Here is a 20514-nt window from a genome sequence, read left to right on the forward strand (position 1 = left end):
ACACCTTTGTCTAGTATGAGAAAATTGTATTTATTTGGGTTTGTGTCTGTGTCCTCTGTTCTGTACCATTGATCTACCTTTCTATTTTGGTACCAATACCATGCCGTTATTGTTACTATTGCTTTGTAGTAGAGTTGAAGATCTGGTATTGCAATACCCCCTGTTTCACTCTTCCTGCTAAGGATTGCTTTAGCTATTCTGGGTTTCTTATTCTTCCAGATGAATTTCATAATTGCTTGCTCTAATTCTGTAAGGTAACGTCATTGGGATTTTAATTGGAATTGCATTGAATCTGTATAGCACTTTAGTGTTCTACCAACTTTTAACCTTCTCTGAAATAAAAGAAATCTCCTTATCTGTACTTCTATATTTTAGTATGAGTACATTTTATCATATGTATTTGCTTTTTCTTTGTACCACTTTAATACACACGTGAAGATGATAATATATGAACCACTTATGTGCATCACTGTGGACATTGAAGAAAACAAATACAAGTAAGTGTTCATTAGTATTTCAAACATTTTACTCTAAAAATTTTTTTGTCAAAAAATATTGAGCTCACATATTCTCTTTGATTTCTTTTCAATCCATTTATTCACCTAGACACAATCTAACCATTTGTTAGGTAGCAGACATAGTGTCCTGTTTCTAGTACCCTTCCATCATGTCACTCTGCCCAGTCTAGCAAAGTGAGATACTAAAGTGAAGTGATATAACTCAATTGCACTTGAAGTGTTTCCTCACTCCTGTGTTGTATATCTTCCTGAAAAGTCCTTTCATTTTCATAGGACTGCTCTGCATTATGCCTGTGTCTATGACCAGCCCAAAGTGGTGACATTCCTGATAAAGATGAATTGTGATGTCAACATCTGTGATGATGACAACAGCACAGCACTCATTAAGGTAGATAGTAGCTGAAGATGGGTTTGAATAGAATTCTAGAATGAAGGTGCATTTTTTTTTTTTCACTCAAAGTGGTTAGTTGGTAAACCTGTGGCCTGTTAAACTTGAATTCCTGGAACTGATGATCCTTTCCTTGGTGCAATCCTGACAGGCTGTACAATTCCAGGCGGAGGAGTGTGCCATGATTTTGCTGCAATCTAGTGCAGATCCAAATGTGACGGACGCCAGTGGCAACACTGCCCTGCACTATGCTGTCTACAGTAAGAGCACGTGCGTGGCAGCAAACCTGCCTTATGCACAAGGCGATGATTGAAGCAAAAAACAAGGTATGTTTAGATCAACTTTATTTACAATTATTTGACATCCATTTCTTTGAACAGTGATAGATATGGGCAATTTCAATATTTATCCTTTCAAAGAGTACTAGAAGATAGTTTCCTTTAAGGTAAAGTAAATATTTATTAAAAGAAGAGAAATTTTAGATGTGATTTTTTCCAATAACCTAATGAACCAATTTTTTCCATTAAGTGTAAAACAGTGCAGGAGAGCAGAATGTGCCTTGGAAATATGCTTCAACTCTGCGTGTGTGGGCGGTGGTGCTGGGGATAGAACCCAGTGGTGTTGTTACCACTGCCCACTATGACCAGTCACTTTTTTTTTCCTTGTTTGTAATTCCTTTTTGTATTTGCCTTTTTAATTTGTTCTTTGTAGTGGTACATGAGAGTGAAATGTATTTTGACATATCATACATACTGGAGAGCAATCCTCTTTTTGTTTTATTTGAGGCAGAGTCTTGCTAAAATGGCCAGAGAGATTTTCAAGTTTTTATTCTCCTACCCTCAGCTACTCAGCAGCTGGTACTTCAGGAGTGTAGTCCTGTGCCCAGTCAGGAATTGGGCTTGATCTTAAAATGCAAACCAAAAAAAGATTTTGATAAGCAAGCAGAATTTCATTACTGTTGACGAGTTCTGTAAACATGACTTATCTCTCAGTGGTTAGTCTCAATTAGGGGAAATGGCAAGTAAAAGAAATGAGAAATAAATAGACCTATATGAAAGTTATATAGTTGGGGAAAATGAGAAAAAAGGCTCAGGTTGACTTCTGAAAACCATTTCCATTTGCGTATGAACAGGGTCTTTTCACATTTGTGGAAAATAAGAATTCCTTGTTTGTGAATGAAACTTTCAGACTTGGAAATGTGCACAGAGATTCATTTTAGGAGGAGTCAGATGTTAGGTTGAGGAAGTGCTACAGAAGAGGAATGGATAGATAATTGACTGTCAAATTGTCCATTTCTGGCAGAGGGAGCTACCTGAAGAAGGGTTTAAGCCCTTCTCTGAAATCTGTAATGCCTTACTGGGAGGTAGGAGAGATTTTCACTTTTATTTTTGATAGCATTTCAGATAATGGCATTATTACTGGACAGGTCTCCCATTTTTCCCCTGCCAGGGAAAGTCATGGAGTATTTTCTGTACATGACTATCTTATACATAACTGAAATGAAACTTAATTAAGAGCTCCCTGAAATTGGAGCTCCTTGAAACTCTAATTCCTAAAGTATTAGTGATTCCCACCAATGATTGTTGCCTCATAGGCATTAAGAAATGTTAGATTCCTTTCTCACTGGACGTAGAATATACTGTTTTTATAATATTTCAGAAGCAGATGATCAAATAACCTTTGTGTTCTGGTACAGTACTCCTGGGAAAGCAAGTATGCTTCAGAGTATAGAATGAGAAACTGCTGTGAAGATGAGCATCTAACTCATCCATTCAATGAGAAATACTTCAACATTTTATTACTAAATGTTAAGGTTCTTGTCTTTCCAAGTAAAGATAGAGCCCCTGCCCTCAAACAGGTCTTGGTTCAAGTGTGGAGCAATCCTATTAGTGCATAGTACCATGGTAAAAGGAAGTTTCCTGGAGTCAGTCAGTGTTTCCAGTGAGTTGGGAGATGGCTGAATGTCCCTTTGGCACCATAGGCAGGGGAGGGCCATCTCAAAGGGAAGGAGCAGCACTGGTCAAAGTGCAGTGGTCAAAGGAGGAAGAGCTACTGTGAGTTTTCTTTCTTTATTATAAATTCATTTTCATATGGTCCTTTATATGATTTCCAGTGCAGTTGTTACAATATACGCCTGTGTGAATCTGAAGTGTTTCTGTTTTCTTACAGGACAGCCTCACTCCACTATTACTTGCACTGAATGAAAACAATCAGCAAATGGCAGAATTCCTAGTGGACATGGGAGCGAGCATCCACGCGATGGATCATCATGGACGGTACAGCCTTTTACTTTTCCTCTGTTCCTTTTGACCTTAGTGTGGTGTAAAATGGTAAGAATACATGAGCCAGAAATGTTCGGTTAATGGGAAGAAGTGGATTCTCTTACAATGTTTGGGACATCATAAACACTTTCAGCATAAACCATCAGTCATCAGTTATTAAGGGTGGGCAGCACAACAACAGTACACAACATTGTTCTTTTACCATTGCAGTGAAGAGTGATGTTTTGTTACGTATCATCAGATTTTGTTGCAACTGTGCTTTTCTAATTAGTTAATGGAATTTCATAGTATTTTGATTAGCTTTGAAAATTGGTCCTATTCATTGGCATTTGAGTATTGAATTTCCCATCTTTGTCAACTGATTTTTAAACATCTGCTTCTTTAATACTTACCTTTAGAAGTCTGAAGTTGAAAGCAGTGTTCCAAATCATTTTGTCTTTTGGATGCTGTTTGAATTAAATTGCTTTTCATGAAAAAGATTGATCCTCGGGTATCTATATAGGACACTTGATTGCTGTTATTTGTTGGTGTTCCTGCTTTTCTTTTTTGAGTCTTAACAAATTTTGATGTTCTTCTTAATTGGAATGGTGAGATTTAAGAAAAGCAGCCTGAACTGGTTAATCTTTTGCTTCCCTCAAGAAAAGTCATACTTTTATGACAAAGGGAAAAGTTATAGTGGACTATTCAATTTACACAAGACTGGGTTTACTTGTTTTTACATAAGAGTTGTACTACCTTGGTAATAGTACCTTTCAACAAATACGTTTCCTGTTGTGAAAAGGATGAAGTGGTTGTAAGTTTTATACAATAGCACATTGTTTGTAGCCTAAAATATTTTTATCAACATCATATGTGAGGAAACACCTATGACCAGCATAATGAAGACTATTTTCACATGAATATTGTAATACTATATTTTAATAAGCATATTCGGATTATCTTTATAAACATTATCAGTGTATTACTACTATCATTACTATTCCAATTTTAATCCTGAAAGCTGTTTTATTTTGTAGATTTTCAGCTGTTTATGAATTACAGCACAAGACTCTATTTTAGGCAAATAGTAGAGACTCATTCACTTCAGTTCATCCCTAATTCAAATAAATGACTTCAGCCTAGTGCACCAAAGGACATTAAATTAGTAAATTCTACACTGTATGACCCGAGTGGGTCAAGACACTTCCTGTAGCCTCCTTTTATCCCTGAAGTTCTTCTACATACATGAACCCTGAAGTGCTCTAGAGGTTTGTTTGCATGTGCAAATGGTTAATGTTACAGGGACAGGCAAGATATGAAATTGGTAGTAAGATCAGGTGAGCTGTTGGAATAACTTCATTAGGGTTCCTAAGGTGAAATCCTTTCTCTGCTCTTTTAGAACATCATTGATGCTCGCAGCAGGACACAAAAGCAAAGGAACAATCAGGCTGCTGCTGCAAAAAGGAGTTGACGTGTGTTTGAAAGATCACTCTGGTAGGACCGCATTGTCCTATGCAGTCAATTGCAGTGATAGCCTGTAAGTGTTTACATGAAATGCTACTTTATATTTGAAAAGATTGAAGTCATTACAACAATTGCACCTTCTATATCAGGTTTCAGCTGAATTCTGGTAGTACTGGTAATTTGGCAAAGCAGCCATGAAACCAAGATCACTAAACAAAGTTAGAGAAGTCAGATTGCAAAGGTTGTGGTTTTCTTTCAGAACTTCATTCCATCCAAGAGCTGGGGTTTGACACTAGGGACTCAGGCATGTTAGGCAGGTTCTCTTCTTCTGTGCAGAACACCCAAGCCCTACCTCAGGACATTGAAGAGCTTGTAGTTACGAATATCAGTATCATCCAGAACCCCTGTGCATGGGTTTCCAAGAGTATCACCTGTTTGATGTTAAATTAGTTAAATTTAACAAATAATGTTGTGAATTTCCTATGAAGAGGAAATTAATTTCCTGTTAAAAACTAGTACCTTCAACCATACCCCCTAATTTTTTCAAGAAATTAAGGCTGTTCTTTAGTCAAGGAAAGGAACACATTCTTTCACAGGTACTGTAGAGGAAAAGGACATCATTATCACTCCTTTGATACTACTGTTACAATGATGCTCTTGAAATTTCCTCTTGCATTTAGCTAATAAATAAGGTCTACTGCCAGGTTGCACTAACTGATCCAGACCCCCTCACTGTTCATGGTTATGCATACACAGACTTATAAGGTAGACACTTTATGAATTCATGTTTATTTGTGCTTACTCATCATTCCCAAAGTGGAATCACAGGCATTGGCATCTGGACCTCTTATTTTAGCCACATATAGTGAGGAACCTGACCTTTCCACTTAGTGTAAGAGTTTCGTGGAGCTGACACATTGTTTGGGACTTTCATGGTGAGTTAGGCTATAAGGCAACCTTCGGATAGGTTCCAGAAATGTTTCAGGAGGTGATCACTTCTGATTCTTCTGTGGCCCCAGATCTGTACCCAATGAGCCTTTCCATGTGTAAAGAACTCTTTTTTTAGTCATGGGAGGAGCAATATCCTCTTTCCCTAGGGTGGGTTCCATCATTCCATTGTCCCTCAAGTGATCATTTTCCTGTAGTAATGAAACTCTCCCAATAGTATATATCCCTCAAGTTTTTTCAAATATTTTAAAATTAGCCTTAGGAGGACATGGAGTACAATTTTATGAAATTGAAGAAAACTTGGATTTAAGAGAGCTAAACTTCATCCTGTTTCAGTACTCTTTCCATATAAAGCAGGGTTTTGTATTCCTGGTCACTGGAGATAAATGCGAAGATTAAGCATTATTCTGACAAAGAGCTCCTGGTTAAGAGTTTCAATAGGTCCGGAAAGAGTAGGAATAGTCCAAGTCATGTCTCCCAGCTTTCATTATTTTTCTGCCCTGGATGAGACTGATTGGTTCAATCATAGGTGACAGTTATAGTATTTAATTTAATGGGATGATATATTTATAAATTGGTTTACCAACCATTACATAGCTGACTTCTCTGAAATTATAGATTCAAATACTAGCTAATGACTCAAGTTAGGACTTGAACTTTTCTGAGTACTTCAATATTGGAACATGAGGGAAAACACAGCTTGGTTCGCTTTTGCAATTCCTGAATACTTCAAAATAGGGAACAAATTATTACATTGCTTTCCTCTTTCTCTGAGCATGGTTTTATAACATCCCATTAAATCTCCAACCCGGTGAACTGAAGCAGTAAAATCCATATTGTTAAAAGAAAACTTAGGGAAATGACTTGTTGAACAACAATAGGCTGGTGCTGAGAAGCTGGAACTTCTTCTAAGTTCAGGGTACCTTCTGGCCCGGGAAGTCAGGGATAGCATGACCTCATTGAAAGTGCCAGTATCATGTGCCAAACTGTGAGGTCTTTGATTTATGTCTGCCTCACTTTCCCTTTTTGTCCTTTCATTACTATCTTCAAAAATATTTGTTGATTTTACAAACTTGAAGTGTGAGTGCTAAAGTTCTGTTAATAGAGCTGACTATGTGATCTGGTCTTATTTGATATATTTGCTAAATGTTTTCCAGATCAGTATTAAAATAGTAATTTTATTTATTACTTTTTTGCACATGTCAGTAAAGAAATAACTGTTGCATATGAAGCAAAGCAATGTGAAATGTTTCAAAATAAATACCCAGGTAAGACTCTTTTCAAGAATTACTCTTAATACCTTTTATGTATGTATGTTTGTGTGTATGTGGAGATGAGGATTATGAACCCAGTGCCTCAAATGTGCTAGGCAAGCACTGTGCCCCTTAGCCACAATCCTACCCTGTGAGTTACTCTTGGTTCTACTGGCCTAGATAAAAATGGAAGTGTAGCAATATTTAAACCACAAAAGAGCAAACTAAAATATCAAAAAATGGATTATATTCTTGTAAATATGAACCACTGATTTTTTTCAATGGTTTTTAATTCAGTATGACCTAAGAATATAAGGTTTACAATTTGTAAGATGAATCAGTATTTTCTATAGTAAATATCCAAATTTTAATTCTAGTCCTGAAATCCTGTATGTTTTCAGATCAATAAGAAAGAGTTTTGAGTTGTGTTTTCTCATTAGTTTCATTTTAGCCAATTATAGTCCATGGAATATCAAGTGTTTCTTTTAGTTTTCACAGTGTATGTATTATTAAAATTAGTGAATAGATAGTAGGACACCATTTGTGCCACAGGCCAAGTGATTTGTGTCATCACAACAGGATGAAGTATTCTATGAATCTTAGGGATTATTCTCTTCAGAATAGAATCAAACTTTGTTTAGTGTATTTTCAAGGAAGTTTAAATTAGGAAACTAATATACATATCCTGTTGCATTCAACTTTAGCTGTTTCCAATGTTACAACAACTAGGCCTTGCTGTAACATACAGTGACTTTAGCATCAGTAGGTGTCTTTTAAAAATTAAATACTTCTTTGTGTATCTCAAGCATCAAAAATTTAGGTGATGGTTAAAGTTACATTGTTTGAGAAAATAAAAGTAGACCTTTGTCTTGAAATTGTTTTTGTTTTTAAAGTTTTATAAAGATTCAGTTTATAAGTATTCTACGTTGCTTATTTAAACTAAATGTATATAGATTCGTCAGCAGAAATACTTGCAGGAATGACATCAGAGGAAGAGCAGACAAGACTTGATGTCTGTGAAGTTAATGAACTAAAGGTATATTTTCAATGATCATTCTGCTTTAATCATGTTTTCTTTGTTTTCATAATGAAGATAAGGCCAAGGGAAATTACTGTTTGAGCATTGCCCTTTAGAATCAAAACATCATATTTTGATATTTAATATTAAAACACGTTTAGCTGGTTGTCAATTTAAAATATTCTTAAAACCTAAATAACTTGTAGCCAAAGTCCATCCTTGGAATGGAGGCTTTAATTTCTCTGTATATTGGATGGACTTCCATTTGTGTAACATTGTTACCAACTGCAGAGGGCCCCTGGAAATTTGAGTCTCAGGTTGTGGGAAATATTCTCATAATCTCATAATCTTTGCTCCTTAATCATCTGAAGACTTTCTGTCATTTGTCCAAGTGGCCTGTGAACAGGGAAACTAATGCAGGAGAGGTGGTTGGTAAAGAGGTGGTTGCTCAAAGTATCTTGCTGTGTTGATTTAGAGAAAAACACTTTTCATTCAAGTGAACAATCAAGAGAATATTGGGAAGAGAGTGAGAAAGTGAGACAAGAGTGAGTAGGGATACAAAAATGTAATTCAGCTTGAGCGTGCGAGCTAATATTCTGAATGTTTGTTGTGCTTTCAAGGTTATAAGTTTTTTAAATTTTTTGTCAAAATATTGAAAGCATAGTTCCAGGATGATTTTAGATATTTAAAAACTAGTGGGGGTTCTGTGGGCCAGGTTTGAAGGTGCTGGGGTTGGTAGTAAAGTGGCATGCGGGGCAAGGTGGATTGTGGGAAGGTGGCTAAGCAATTTGTCAAGTCAGGGGGACCTGGCTGACCATGTCCACGGGGCCCAACTTTCCTGGACCAGGTGGATCAGGGCCAGGTGCTGGGTCCTACTGGTTGATGCTGAACCTTTGTGCCACACCAGGTGGGTCTCTTGGCCAAGTGACAACTTGGCATGCAGAGCTGTGGGCTGATAGTGAAGCTAAGGGTCTAGTAGGCAGAGCAGTGGGCTTGGTTGGGGGACTGGAGGGTTGGGAGATTAGCGAGGGAGTGGCATACTGGTGATGAAATTGGTAGGTCCTGAAGACCCTGGGACCAGTGGGTGTTGGACTGAGGTGGGAGTCAGGGAAACAAATGATTATGCTGTCAATTTTTCAAAAATCGCCAGTCTCATGAGTTTTGTTATTTTTCTTTTTCTTTTTGATTCATCTGTTTACATGATTTTGTTACATCATGTAATACAAAATTGTATTTCCATTTGAGCATTGCAACTCACATTGTATACATTTGTTGTGCTTTCAAAGTTACAGATTTTCATTGTCAAAATTTTGAAAGCATAGTTCCAACATGACTGTAAATATTTAGAAACAACTGTATATCCCTCCGCACATTTAAAAAAAAAAAAAAAAAGCAGTGTCCTGCATTTTTTTTTTTTTTTTTTTTGGGGGGTGCTGGGGATTGAACCCAGGGCACTCTACCAACTGAGCTATCTCCCCAGCCCCTCCTGCATTTTTTGAATCAGCTGTTTACATGGTGGTGTTATCAAAAGATGGGTAAGTTTAGACATGTGTGGTTTCATCACATTAGGAGCACACCCCCCCAGCCAAACATTTGATACCTGACTCCCAAGTTAGAAGACAAGGTTTAAGGTACACTGAGTTTTATATATTGAAACACAAAAACAAAGAACAACCATTCAGAGATATTATGTAAGAGACAACTAGATGAGGCTTCCTATTGTTCTCCAGTACATTCAATTACTTTAACTAAATTACACATGTAATGTATCTGATGGGATAAAATTCATCTGACTGATTTGAGGAAATTTATGATCCAGCATAATGGAATTGATGGAATCAATGGAACCATTTCCTTAGGTTTTTTTCCCCATAAAATGCTAGGTCACAAGACTAGGTGTGTGGATGGGATCCTTTACACTTCCTTGAATAGTTTTCCCATATTCTAAGTAGAATATCAGGCTAGCGTGGTAAATATTTCCACTTCCTCAGGCTGTGCAATTTAACTGATGGTTATTGATTGTGAAATCAGAAAACAAGCTCATTTTCCAGTGTTGTGTATTCGCAACTCTGCAGTTTCACTCTGTCCCTCATTCTGTGGTAACTTTGGCCTTAACTTCAATGACAACCATTCCCATTTTTAAAACCCCAGACTCCAAATGAGAAAAGTGTTAAAGGCAGTGGTGGAAAGAGTAGCTTAGTGTGGAAATGGGAAAGCTGCCTGTAGCTCCTGAAGCCCCATGAAGTCTGTTCTCTAATCTGCCTGTTGAATGTGAGATCAGGTAATAAAGACAGAAGAGGACAACAGTCTCTCTCTTTTTCCTCCTGCCAGTCACTTGGGGATTGAAAACACTAGGTGGCCAAGAAAGGATGAAATTAAAGCATAGTATGAACAATGTCCCTTTTTACCTTTTGGAACATGGTTTCTTTCACTCAAAGAGAAATGAAGCAGAATCTATAAATATTTAATTGGAGGGTATTTAGAAAATTAAAGTAAGCACCTATTTTCCTTCTGCATAACGAAGACATGGCAATTCATCAAAGCCAGATTATAATCTCAAGGAAAACAAAAATGTGCCTTTTGTTGAAAAGTATCATCTCTCTCACTATCAATCTTTCCTAAAAGGATGAACAACACTGCCGGGGACCTGAAATAGAGAAAATTGAAACCCCAGCAATGTGGGAAGGTAGTGCTGCTGCTTCTACCTGTAGTCATGAGGAACTTCAAAAACCCAATAGACAGCAGTTGGCTCTTGAGAAGGAACATCATGATCAGTAAGACTATGGAAATATTTCCTAGTAGATAATAGTTATTAATTTGTAAAATGAATTCTAAATTGGGCTATATTTATGATTGTGAAATGTTATGCCTTCATTAGGGCTATTCATCCTTGCATGAGTCTCAGAACAAGGTATCCAAACAGGGAGGTACCAGTGCTTTATTTATACTAACACATAGTTCAACTACATTAATAAGTATGTCATTCTTGTAGTTGTCTCGCATGTTGGCAAATGTGAGGAAAATGATGTTCTTACCCACTATTGGTAAATGGAATTTGAAAAATCTGTTTGAAGGGTGATTCGAAGCATGTATCAAAATCTCAAGTATATCGTTTTTTTCTTTTAGAAGCTTCATTTCTAGAACTGAAGCCTTCCAGGTCAGATAAATGTGACTTCAAATCATTATATGCATGCATATGATAAGGGAGATTATTATATATTATATACTACAAAGGGTGACTGCATAATGATATACCATATGTCCATGAAGGATAATATATATGCTAAGGATATTTATATAAACATGTTGGGGGGAAACTATCAACATTTCATAAAGGGTGTGTCATACTGTAAATCAGAAATTGGAAAACCTTCTTTGGCAAAATCTCAGGTAGTCGCTATTTTCTGCTCTGTGGATAATTGGGTCCTATGGGTGTGGCTACATTCCTCCCAACCTGCATGTATAGGGGCTAGGCCATTCCTCAGCAGCAGAGTGCTTGGACAGCATACAGATTTCCCCCAGTTGGATCACAAGCACAACAAAACCCTCTCCCAAACCACAAATCTTTACCTATATAGGCAGTGTGCTGCATTTGGCCCACAGACAGTAGTTTCTTGACCCCTTCCTCTATTGAGATGGTCATATGATTCCTGTTCTTAATTCTGTTTAAGTGATGAATCACATTTATTGATTTTCCTTAGGTCAAACCATCCTTGCATCTCTGGGAGGAAGCTCACTTGAACATGGTGTATTATCTTCTTACTGTGCTTTTTTGAATGCATTTTGCATTGAAAATATGAATTTTTACATCTATCTTCTTTATCAGGGATTTTGATGTGTAGTTGTCTCTCCTTGGTGTGTCTTTGTCAGGTTGTGATATCAGGTTATGTGTTCATGCAGTGTATCTGGGAGTGTGGCCTCCCTTTGAATTTCCATGGAATAATTTGAGAAAGACGGATGCTATTACTCTTTTAAAGATCCAGTAGAATTCATCTGAAAATCCACTGATCCTGTCATTTCTTAGCTGTTAGGCCTTTAAATGTGGTTTCAAGCTCATTAGTCAGTATTGGTCTGTTGAGGTTTTCTACCTCTTCATGGCTCAACATGGGCAGGTCATATGTGTCTAGAAATTCGTCAATGTCTTCTAGATTTTCCAGTTTGTTAGTCAACATTTCCACAATAGTTTCTAATGATCCTGTGGATTTCAAAAGCTTCTGTGCTATTATTCCCTTTCTCATCTCTGTTGTTGTGGATTCATACTTCTCTCTCTTCCTTTGTTAGTTTGGCTATGTGTTTACCAATCCTCTTTATCATTTCAAGTGTCCAACTCCCTGTTTTTTCATTTCTTCATATTTTTTCCCAATTTCATAAATTTTTGCTCCCCTGTCTTCCACTGGTTTTGCAGTTAGTTTTTCCTTTCCTAAGGTGTTGAGGTGTAGTGTATGAATTTACATATCTGGACCTACTTTTTAAAAATGTAGGTACTCGGTGGTAAATACTTTGTACTAATTGTTTTTATACTTTCTGAGATGTAGTGATTGGGGTTGGGGATGTGGCTCAGTTAGGTCAAATGCTTGCCTGGCAAGCATGAGGCTCTGGGTTCAAATCCCCCAGCACCAAAGAAAATAAATAAATAAAAAAAATAAGAACATTCTGGAAATACTGATTAGTTTTATGTTTTCTCTTATTTCTTCAGAATATATCTTTCTCCTTTGATCCATTCTTTACTTCAAAGAGTATTGTTCAAAATCCTTTTGTTCATATGGTTTTAATTATTTTTCTTGGCTGTTGAATTCTAAGTTAATTTCATTAAGATCCAATAGGATGTGCGGGATTATATTGACTTTTTGTGTCAGCTGAGACTTAGGTTGTGACATATGAAGAAGAGATTTGTTGGGCATAGGAATCTTGGCTGGGAATTGTTTTCTTTTAGATCTTGAAATATCTCATTCCAGGCCCTCCTTCATTTTAGGGTTTGAGTTGAGAAGTCAGAAGTGAGCCTTGTTGACTTGCCTATCAGTATGAGTTGGTGTCATGATTTTTGTTTTGGGGATTGGATCCAGTACCCACTAAGCCACATCCCCAGCACTTCTTAGTTTGGTCTCACTACGTTCCTTAGGGCCTCACAAAAGTGCTGAGTCTGGTCTGGAACTTGTAATCCTCCTGCCTCAGCCTCCCAAGTTACTTGGATAACAGGTGTGTTGCCACCATGTCTGGCAGAATATCCTAATTTTGAAAAACACTTTGAAGTGCTTACTTTCTACTGATGATACTGAGGGGAAGTTTTGCAATTACCAACTTAAATTCTGTCACTTCACAGGGCAAAAATGGATATGGACAATGAGAGGGACATTGTCGAAGAGATTCTGCGCAATCAAATTTTCTATGAAAAAGAGGTGAGTATGGCAACAGAGAAAATGAATTCTCAGATATTTTCTCTGTTCCTCTTCAAATATTTGGAAGTCTGTATTTATATGAATACATATTTTGAAATTTCAGTATATATGTCATGAAAAGTATTGAGGAGATGAGTTTTAATATGTATATGTATGCATTCAGCATTTTAATATACTCATGAGATTGAGTGTACATGCATTTGGGAAGTGGTGGTGGCGTTTTCTAAATAAGATTGAATTCCCTATGAGAACTCTTTTCCAGGGATATCACATATTGAATTATTTGACTTTCTGTTCATCATGGAAGGTTTTTATCTCATACTCAATTATGTAGGATTGGGTGGATACAATAAGCTTGGTCTTCACCTGATTTTTTTGAGGACAGTAGAGAGATGTGTCAAAGCCCTCCTGTCTTTTAATGACAGCACTAAGAAATTAGTTGAAATTCTAATTGGCTTACCTCAAAAGGCAACCTCCTGTTTTCTCTTCCAGGTTTTCAAACTTCCATCCTCATTGTGTACATTAGACGTTTTCATTTTTATGTATTTTGGAGAGCATTGTGTTCCTAAGGTTTAGGCAATTTTCTGCTATTTTATTAAAAACCTTGTTCACTCCCTTAGTGTTCCCTTAGTGTTCATGCGCTTGGGTGCCTTCGTCTACACCAGGCATTCTTAGATGTGTTCTCTTAATGTTTTCCCAGATTACTATTGTATTGTGTGCATGGTATCTTAATGTCTATTCCATGTTGAATGCATTACTTTGCACATAATAAATTTTACCTTCAGGGCTTGAGAATGTGTTTTCTGTGTGAACTAAGCTTCCTTTTCTAGGAATACTCTTTGTTTCTTTCTTAGACTGACTCTCTACTGATTGAAATATTTCTCATTCCATATTTTTCTCTATAGTTCATTTCTTACTTCTTCTTTCATAGTTCATTGATCATTTTAAATATAAATTTTAAAATTCCTTCTCCAGCATTTCCTTCTCATTGTTGTCAGCAAGGTCAGTCGTTGAAATTTCTGGACTGTTAGGGAAGCTTGCTCCCCTTTTCCTCTGGTCTGCGTGTCTCTCCATATTCTGGGATGATTCTCTCTTTTACTTTTATGCAAGGGATGATTTAGTGAGCTCCTTCCTCTTAAGTGCCCCGGACAGGGCAAATAGCCAGGTATTGTTCTCCTGTACCATGTGTGTACTTAGCTGTTCCCAGTATCACACTTTGTGATCAGACATTAAACTCTTATTACTACAGTCACATCAGATCAGCACAATGTACCAGCAGAACTTTGGGGGGAACATGTAGAAAATGCTTCCATGCTTCCTTTCATCCAGGTCTAAAGTTGTAGTAGTAGTCTGCAATAAGTCAATAAATATGTTATTAAAGATAGTAAAATTACTTTTATGATATAGGTGCTGAAAAGGACAGGAAATAATTTGGAAAAGAAAGCAGAGAAAGAGAAAAGATGGAAACGTATAATAGATACCAAGGTATAAAAAAGGAAAAGATGGGAAGGGTGGATGTGAAGCAGTAGCAGCTAACTCAAGAAGAAAAAGAGGGAGTGAGGAGAAAGTGTAATAGACCTGAGCTAGTAAAACAGAGTTATTTCAAGGAGAGATAACAGTCTAGGAGGCCCTCTCTCTTGTCCTTGGTGTATCTGCATACCTACTGTGTTTCTGCTCAGTTACAGGGATGGTGCCTGATTTTCTGGGACTCCACAGCCTGTTTGATTTTTTCTGTAAGGGAGTGTATTTGTGTGAGCTCTCCTGAAGAAGAGCTGTGTGAGTCCTGTGAGTCCAGTGCTGTCACATCCAGAATGGGCTCCCCATGCCTATTTCGATGTGTGTGGGGGTTGTGGTAGTCTAAGTTAGAGGCATATCTGCCTCTTTGCTGTGGTGCTGGGTGTCTCATGGTGGGTACATAAGGATCTGCTGCAATCAGGTCACAGGTCAGTGGGTTTCTATTAGGGTACACTGGAAGGTAGCTAACACACATGGGGTTCAACTTTATAAGCCACTGTGGTTTTTACTGGCACTATGTATGCCCCCGGTTCTCTGCTGACTGCTTGGTGTTATCCTCAGGAGCTGTCTTCTGTGAGTCTGAATGAGAGTTGAGTTAACTGGCAGCTCTGGGACTTAGAACTTTGTATCCTCCTTGTGCTGGTGCGGCACATGCACTATTTTCCAGGTCCCTATGTTTTTCTCACCGGCTGTTTTTTGTTGTTCAGCCCAGGGACCTGAGCCTGGGTGCTTGGAGTGTGTTATGCTGCATCATCTGGCTGCTTCTCTTGGAAGCAGGAGTGCAGGATGCAGGTTCATGTCTGCCACTGATGGCATGAAATGCTGAGCACCCACTCCTCTGCACAGGGTCGTCTTTCAAATGGCACAGGCTGTTGTGGCTGTCCTCAAGTGTGGGACTTGTGTTTGAAGGCTTTTTGTGTGTGATCTGTGGCACAGCAGGCTCCAACCTGGTTGATGTAGAATACAGGGGTACCACCCTTGAGTCTGGGGCAGAGCACCAATTTGTCTGTCTGTGTAGAATACAGGGGTACCACCCTTGAGTCTGGGGCAGAGCACCAATTTGTCTGTGTTTGAGCTCCTGTTGCCTCAGGTGGTAATATTTTGGAGCCAAGTTACTTTTGCTGGGACTTGTGTAGAGTTGGTAAAATTGCTTGCTGGATTTCTGCTTCTGTGGAATGCCTGGCTTTGCAATGTCTGTGGGCTATGGATGTCACAGAAACCTCTACTCTGACTAGGACATCCCTCCATGGATTTTCCAGTCACCATGATTGGGGATAGCATGCCAGTGATTCCCTCCTATACTGAGCTCCTGCAGAGTTTGGGGAGAGATCTGAGTTGGATTTAATAGTTCTTTTGTTTTATGTCTTGAGATTTATTATTCTTTATAAGGAAATCAGTGTCTTCACCAGTATGCTGGAATGTGGAACTTATATATAGTCCCAGCAATTGCAAAGTTCCTCTCTTAATTCCTAGGTCTTCCATCTACTTTGAATTGAATTTTGTGTGGGATGAAAGATCTAATTTCATTCTTTTCTTTGAGTGGACAGATATGGTATCTTTACATCTATGAATATTATTGAGGGAAAAATAAGTTATAAAACTATGGACAAAAATATATACATATATGAAAAAAAAGTTATCTCTAAAACATACATATGTGTATAATTTAGAATTACATTTGTAGTATACTATATATGAAGAAACATATACTTCAATATACAAAACATATACGAAGACCTAGACATAGAGGAGGTAAATTACCACAAGATTCGTAGTTATCATTCAGTGTGTGGGGGTCAAGAAGGGAATGCACACATGGGGGCACAAAAGGGACATAAAAAAAATTTCAGCCTGTTCTATACTTTAAGGTGCCCAGAAGGACTGCTTTTGTTTTCCTTATCTAACTGTACATATGAGATAGATTCACTTCTGTTTATGCTAATTAGAAATGTAAAATCAAAGAAAAATGGGTCTCACTCAAAAGGGAAGACATCAAATTGCTTTTCACCCAGATAAAGGTACACAAATGGGCAGTAGAACAATTCATGATTTCCCCAAAGGCAGAACAGGATAAATACACTTCTACTCAAAATTTCTAACAATGACATGAGTAATTAATGTTTGAAATGTGATATACAGCAATATTCTAAGAGAAAGAGTCCCCCACCCAAACTGTCTTCTGTTGTATCCTAATGGATGGCATTAACTGAATAAATTGAGATGTTAATTAAGAGAACCCATCAACTCAAATGTCCATCTCTTTGAGAGCTATATTTCTCACAAAAGATTATTGTCATGGTACTTTATTGTTTTTAAAGAAATATAACCTTTTTTGAGATGTCTTTTATTGATTTACACATAATGTCTCTGATATTCACAGTACAATTCAGAATGTCACAAAATATTATGTCATATAACTGTCACCACAAAACATACATTTTCCTTACTCTTCAAAGATTTCAACCTGTTCATTTGCCATCAATTCCCACATTTCCTTCTAGGCCCAGGCAAGCATTGATTTTCTTTTTATAAATAGTTTTTCTTGTTCAAGAATGTATCAACAAATCATAAAGTATGTATGCTCCGTGTCTGATTTCTTTCACTTGGAACATCCATTCATGCTGTTGCATTTATCAGTGGTTAATTTCTTTTCATTATTGTTCATAAATTGCTTATTCAGATATACCAAAATTTGGTTATTGTCCTGTTTGTGGACATTTGAGATCTTTCCAGTTCAAGCTCATATGTAGAAAGCCATAAACATTGGTGTACAAGTTTCTGTGTCCATCAATGTTTTCAGATCCCTGGGGTAAATATCTTGGGTAGCTCAATATTTAACAGTATGTTCATGTCTGTGTTCTAAAATTGTTGTGCTAGTTTACATTCTCATTAGCAATAGCAGAGAATTCTGTCTGCTCTCTACACCTTTTCCTAGTCTCTTGTCACTTTAATTGGCATTTCCCTGGTGATTAGTAATGCTGACTATATTTTTTTCAAAATTTTTTAATTTTTAAAATTTTTTTTTATCCATTCTATGGAAATGAGGTCCAACTTTTCATTTCTCTGGTTGTAAACAAAGTAGTCACATGGTTTGTGTAATCATACATGCACATAGGGTAATGATGTTTGTCTCATTTCACCATCTTTCCCTCTCCCACCCCTCCTCACCCCTCCTCACCCCTCATTTCCCTCTACACAATCCATCCTTCCTCCATTCTTCCCTTACTCCCTCTGCCCCATTATGTATCATCATCCACTTATCAGAGAAAACATTTGGCATTTGTCTTTTGAGGATTAGCTTATCTCCTCAGCATGATGTTCTCCAACTCCATCCATTTACCTGCAAATACTGTCATCTTATTCTTTATGGCTGAATAATATTCCATTTTGTATGTACACCACAGTTTCTTTATCCATTCATCTACTGAAGGGAATCTAGGTTGGTTCCACAATCTACCTATTGTGAATTAAGCTGCTATAAACATTGATGTGGCTGTGTCACTGTATTATACTGATTTCAAGTCCTTTGGGTATAAGCCCAAGGAGTGGCGTACGTGGGTCTAATGGTGTTCCATTCCAAGTTTTCTAAGGAATCTCCATACTGCTTTCCAGAGTGGCTGCACCAATTTGCAGTTCCACCAGCAATGTGTGAGTGTACCTTTCCCCCCACATCCTCGCCAAGACCTTTCGTTGCTTTTATTCTTTATAATAGCCATTGTAATTGGAGTGAGATGAAATCTTAGGTACTTTTGATTTGCATTTCTCTTGTTACTAGAGATGTTTACATTTTTTCATATATCTGTTGATCACTAGTATATCTTCTGTGAAGTCGTTAGCCTATTTATTGATTGGGTTATTTTTATTCTTGGTGTAAAGTTTTTTAAGTTCTTTATAAATTATGGAGATTAGTGCTATATCTGAAGTGCATGTGGAAAAGATTTTCTCCCACTCTGTAACTCTTTTCATATTTTCGATTGCACCCTTTGCTGAGATCAAGCTTTTTAGTTTGAACCCATCCCATTTATTGATTCTTGCTCTTATGTCTTACCACAGAACACTAAAGAAATTAAAGAAAACCTTAGAAGACAGAATGATCTCCCTTGACCTTCATAGGCAAAATTAATATTGTCAAAATGGCCATACTACTGAAAGTGCTGTACAGATTCAGTGCCATTCCAATTAAAATCCCAATGACATACCTAGTAGAAATAGAGAAAGTACTCATGAAATTCATTTGGAAGAATAAGAGACCCAGAATAGCCAAAGCTGCCGGGGTCCAGCCCTAGCAGGAGTCCATGGGTTCCACACTGGTAAACGGGATGCGGGAGACAGCGTCGGCGATGGATGGAGAATGAAAGACGCAGACTCTAGTTCTGGTGCAGTCAATCCCACTTTATTCTGGGGAAGGCTGGGTTTATATACATTTTTCTTCAGGCTTTGATGACAGGCTTGTGACTAATAAAATTGAAGTTTCCAAAGCATAGGCAGAAATTGTTTTTACCGAAAGATTATGAGAAAACAGTAACCTTACAGATTATCCTTACTTAATCACAATTATTTTAAGCATATCTAACTACGTCAATGAGCTAATACAATGTTTATTTCCTTAATATCTAAACTCTATATGACCTAAGACTATTTTTATTATTTTTGCGGTAAAGCAATAGACAAATAATGTCATGTGACCATCGCTACTAGGTCCTTCTGGTTAATATCTAAATTGCTGAGTTAAGGGTTACAGGAGGGCAGCAGTCCCAATGGTTATTATGTACCAACGTTTATTATAGGGGTGACATAATTCTTTGTAGGAAGGAAGGAATGTTGTGAAACCTTATGCTTTTACCTTACCACCACACATAAACAAAACCATCATCTGAATTAAACCACCCTGTAGGAGACAGGGGGAGATCAGTATCTACCTTCTCTAAGGACTTGCCTTTAGGGGGGTACCAGGGTGTGCCATTGATGAAATAAGCTAGTCCATATCTAGTAGCTACTATGGGAGATGCTTTGTGTTTAGAACTTGGGGAAACATTGTTATATATAAATTTCTGTGCCCTAACAGGTTCTGGCTGTGCCAGTAAATGCAGTGTTTGATTTTTAACATAATAGAAACATTCTCCTGTATTGAGGTTAACATCACAGGGTTTCAACATGTGTTTTGTCTCTGTGATGTTTTTCTGGAAATTTGTAGAATTATTCCCATCACCTCTAGCAAGATCCTCAGACTGAAGTGAGTAATATATTATTAGGAAAACTCCACAGAATAACATCCAAGTTAGGGAGGCATACATCTGGCTACAATCCTTTTAGGATGAGTCTCTGCAATCATCCTGAGTGTAACTCTGTCAAGCACTGCAGGAGAGCCAGGTGCCCCCGCACAAAGCAGTCCTTAGCAGGAAGAGTGATGCAGGAGGTATCACAATACCAGAACTTCAGCAATATTACAGAGCCATAGTAACAAAAATGGCGTGCTACTGGCACCAAACTAGACAGACAGAGCAGTGGTACAGAATAGAGGACACAGAGACAAATCCAAACGCACACAGTTATCACAGACTAGACTTAGGTGCAAAAAGCATACAGTGGAGAAAGATAGTCTCTTCAACAAATTGTGCTGGTGAAACTGGAAATTCATATGCAATAAAATGAAATTGAACCCCTATCTCTCACCTGGTACAAAACTCAACTCAAAATGGATCAAGGACCTAGGAATTAGACCAGATACCCTGCACCAAATAGAAGGAGAAGGT

At 37.6% G+C, this 20514-nt stretch overlaps 1 protein-coding gene across 6 annotated transcripts in view; it reads left to right on the forward strand.

Annotated features, from left to right (window-relative positions):
* LOC306641188 (uncharacterized protein) overlaps positions 1-20514 on the forward strand; it is a 56201-nt gene that overhangs the window by 22158 nt on the left and 13529 nt on the right. The window contains exons 1-8 of one of the 6 annotated variants that reach the window (XM_079106134.1): positions 633-906; positions 1058-1232; positions 3076-3182; positions 4567-4704; positions 6786-6847; positions 7795-7868; positions 10476-10624; positions 13171-13246. The exons of 4 other annotated variants lie outside the window; for them this stretch is intronic. In XM_079106134.1, coding sequence (XP_078962260.1) covers positions 1155-1232; positions 3076-3182; positions 4567-4704; positions 6786-6847; positions 7795-7868; positions 10476-10624; positions 13171-13246 — 684 coding nt within the window. In that variant the 5' untranslated portion in view covers positions 633-906; positions 1058-1154. Of the gene's footprint in view, positions 1-632; positions 907-1057; positions 1233-3075; positions 3183-4566; positions 4705-6785; positions 6848-7794; positions 7869-10475; positions 10625-13170; positions 13247-20514 lie in introns of those variants that run through there. One more of the 6 variants, XM_079106135.1, reaches the window with a different exon arrangement.

Source organism: Sciurus vulgaris (assembly GCF_902686455.1).
Source record: "Sciurus vulgaris genome assembly, chromosome: 12".
NCBI classification, from domain to species: Eukaryota; Metazoa; Chordata; class Mammalia; order Rodentia; family Sciuridae; genus Sciurus; species Sciurus vulgaris.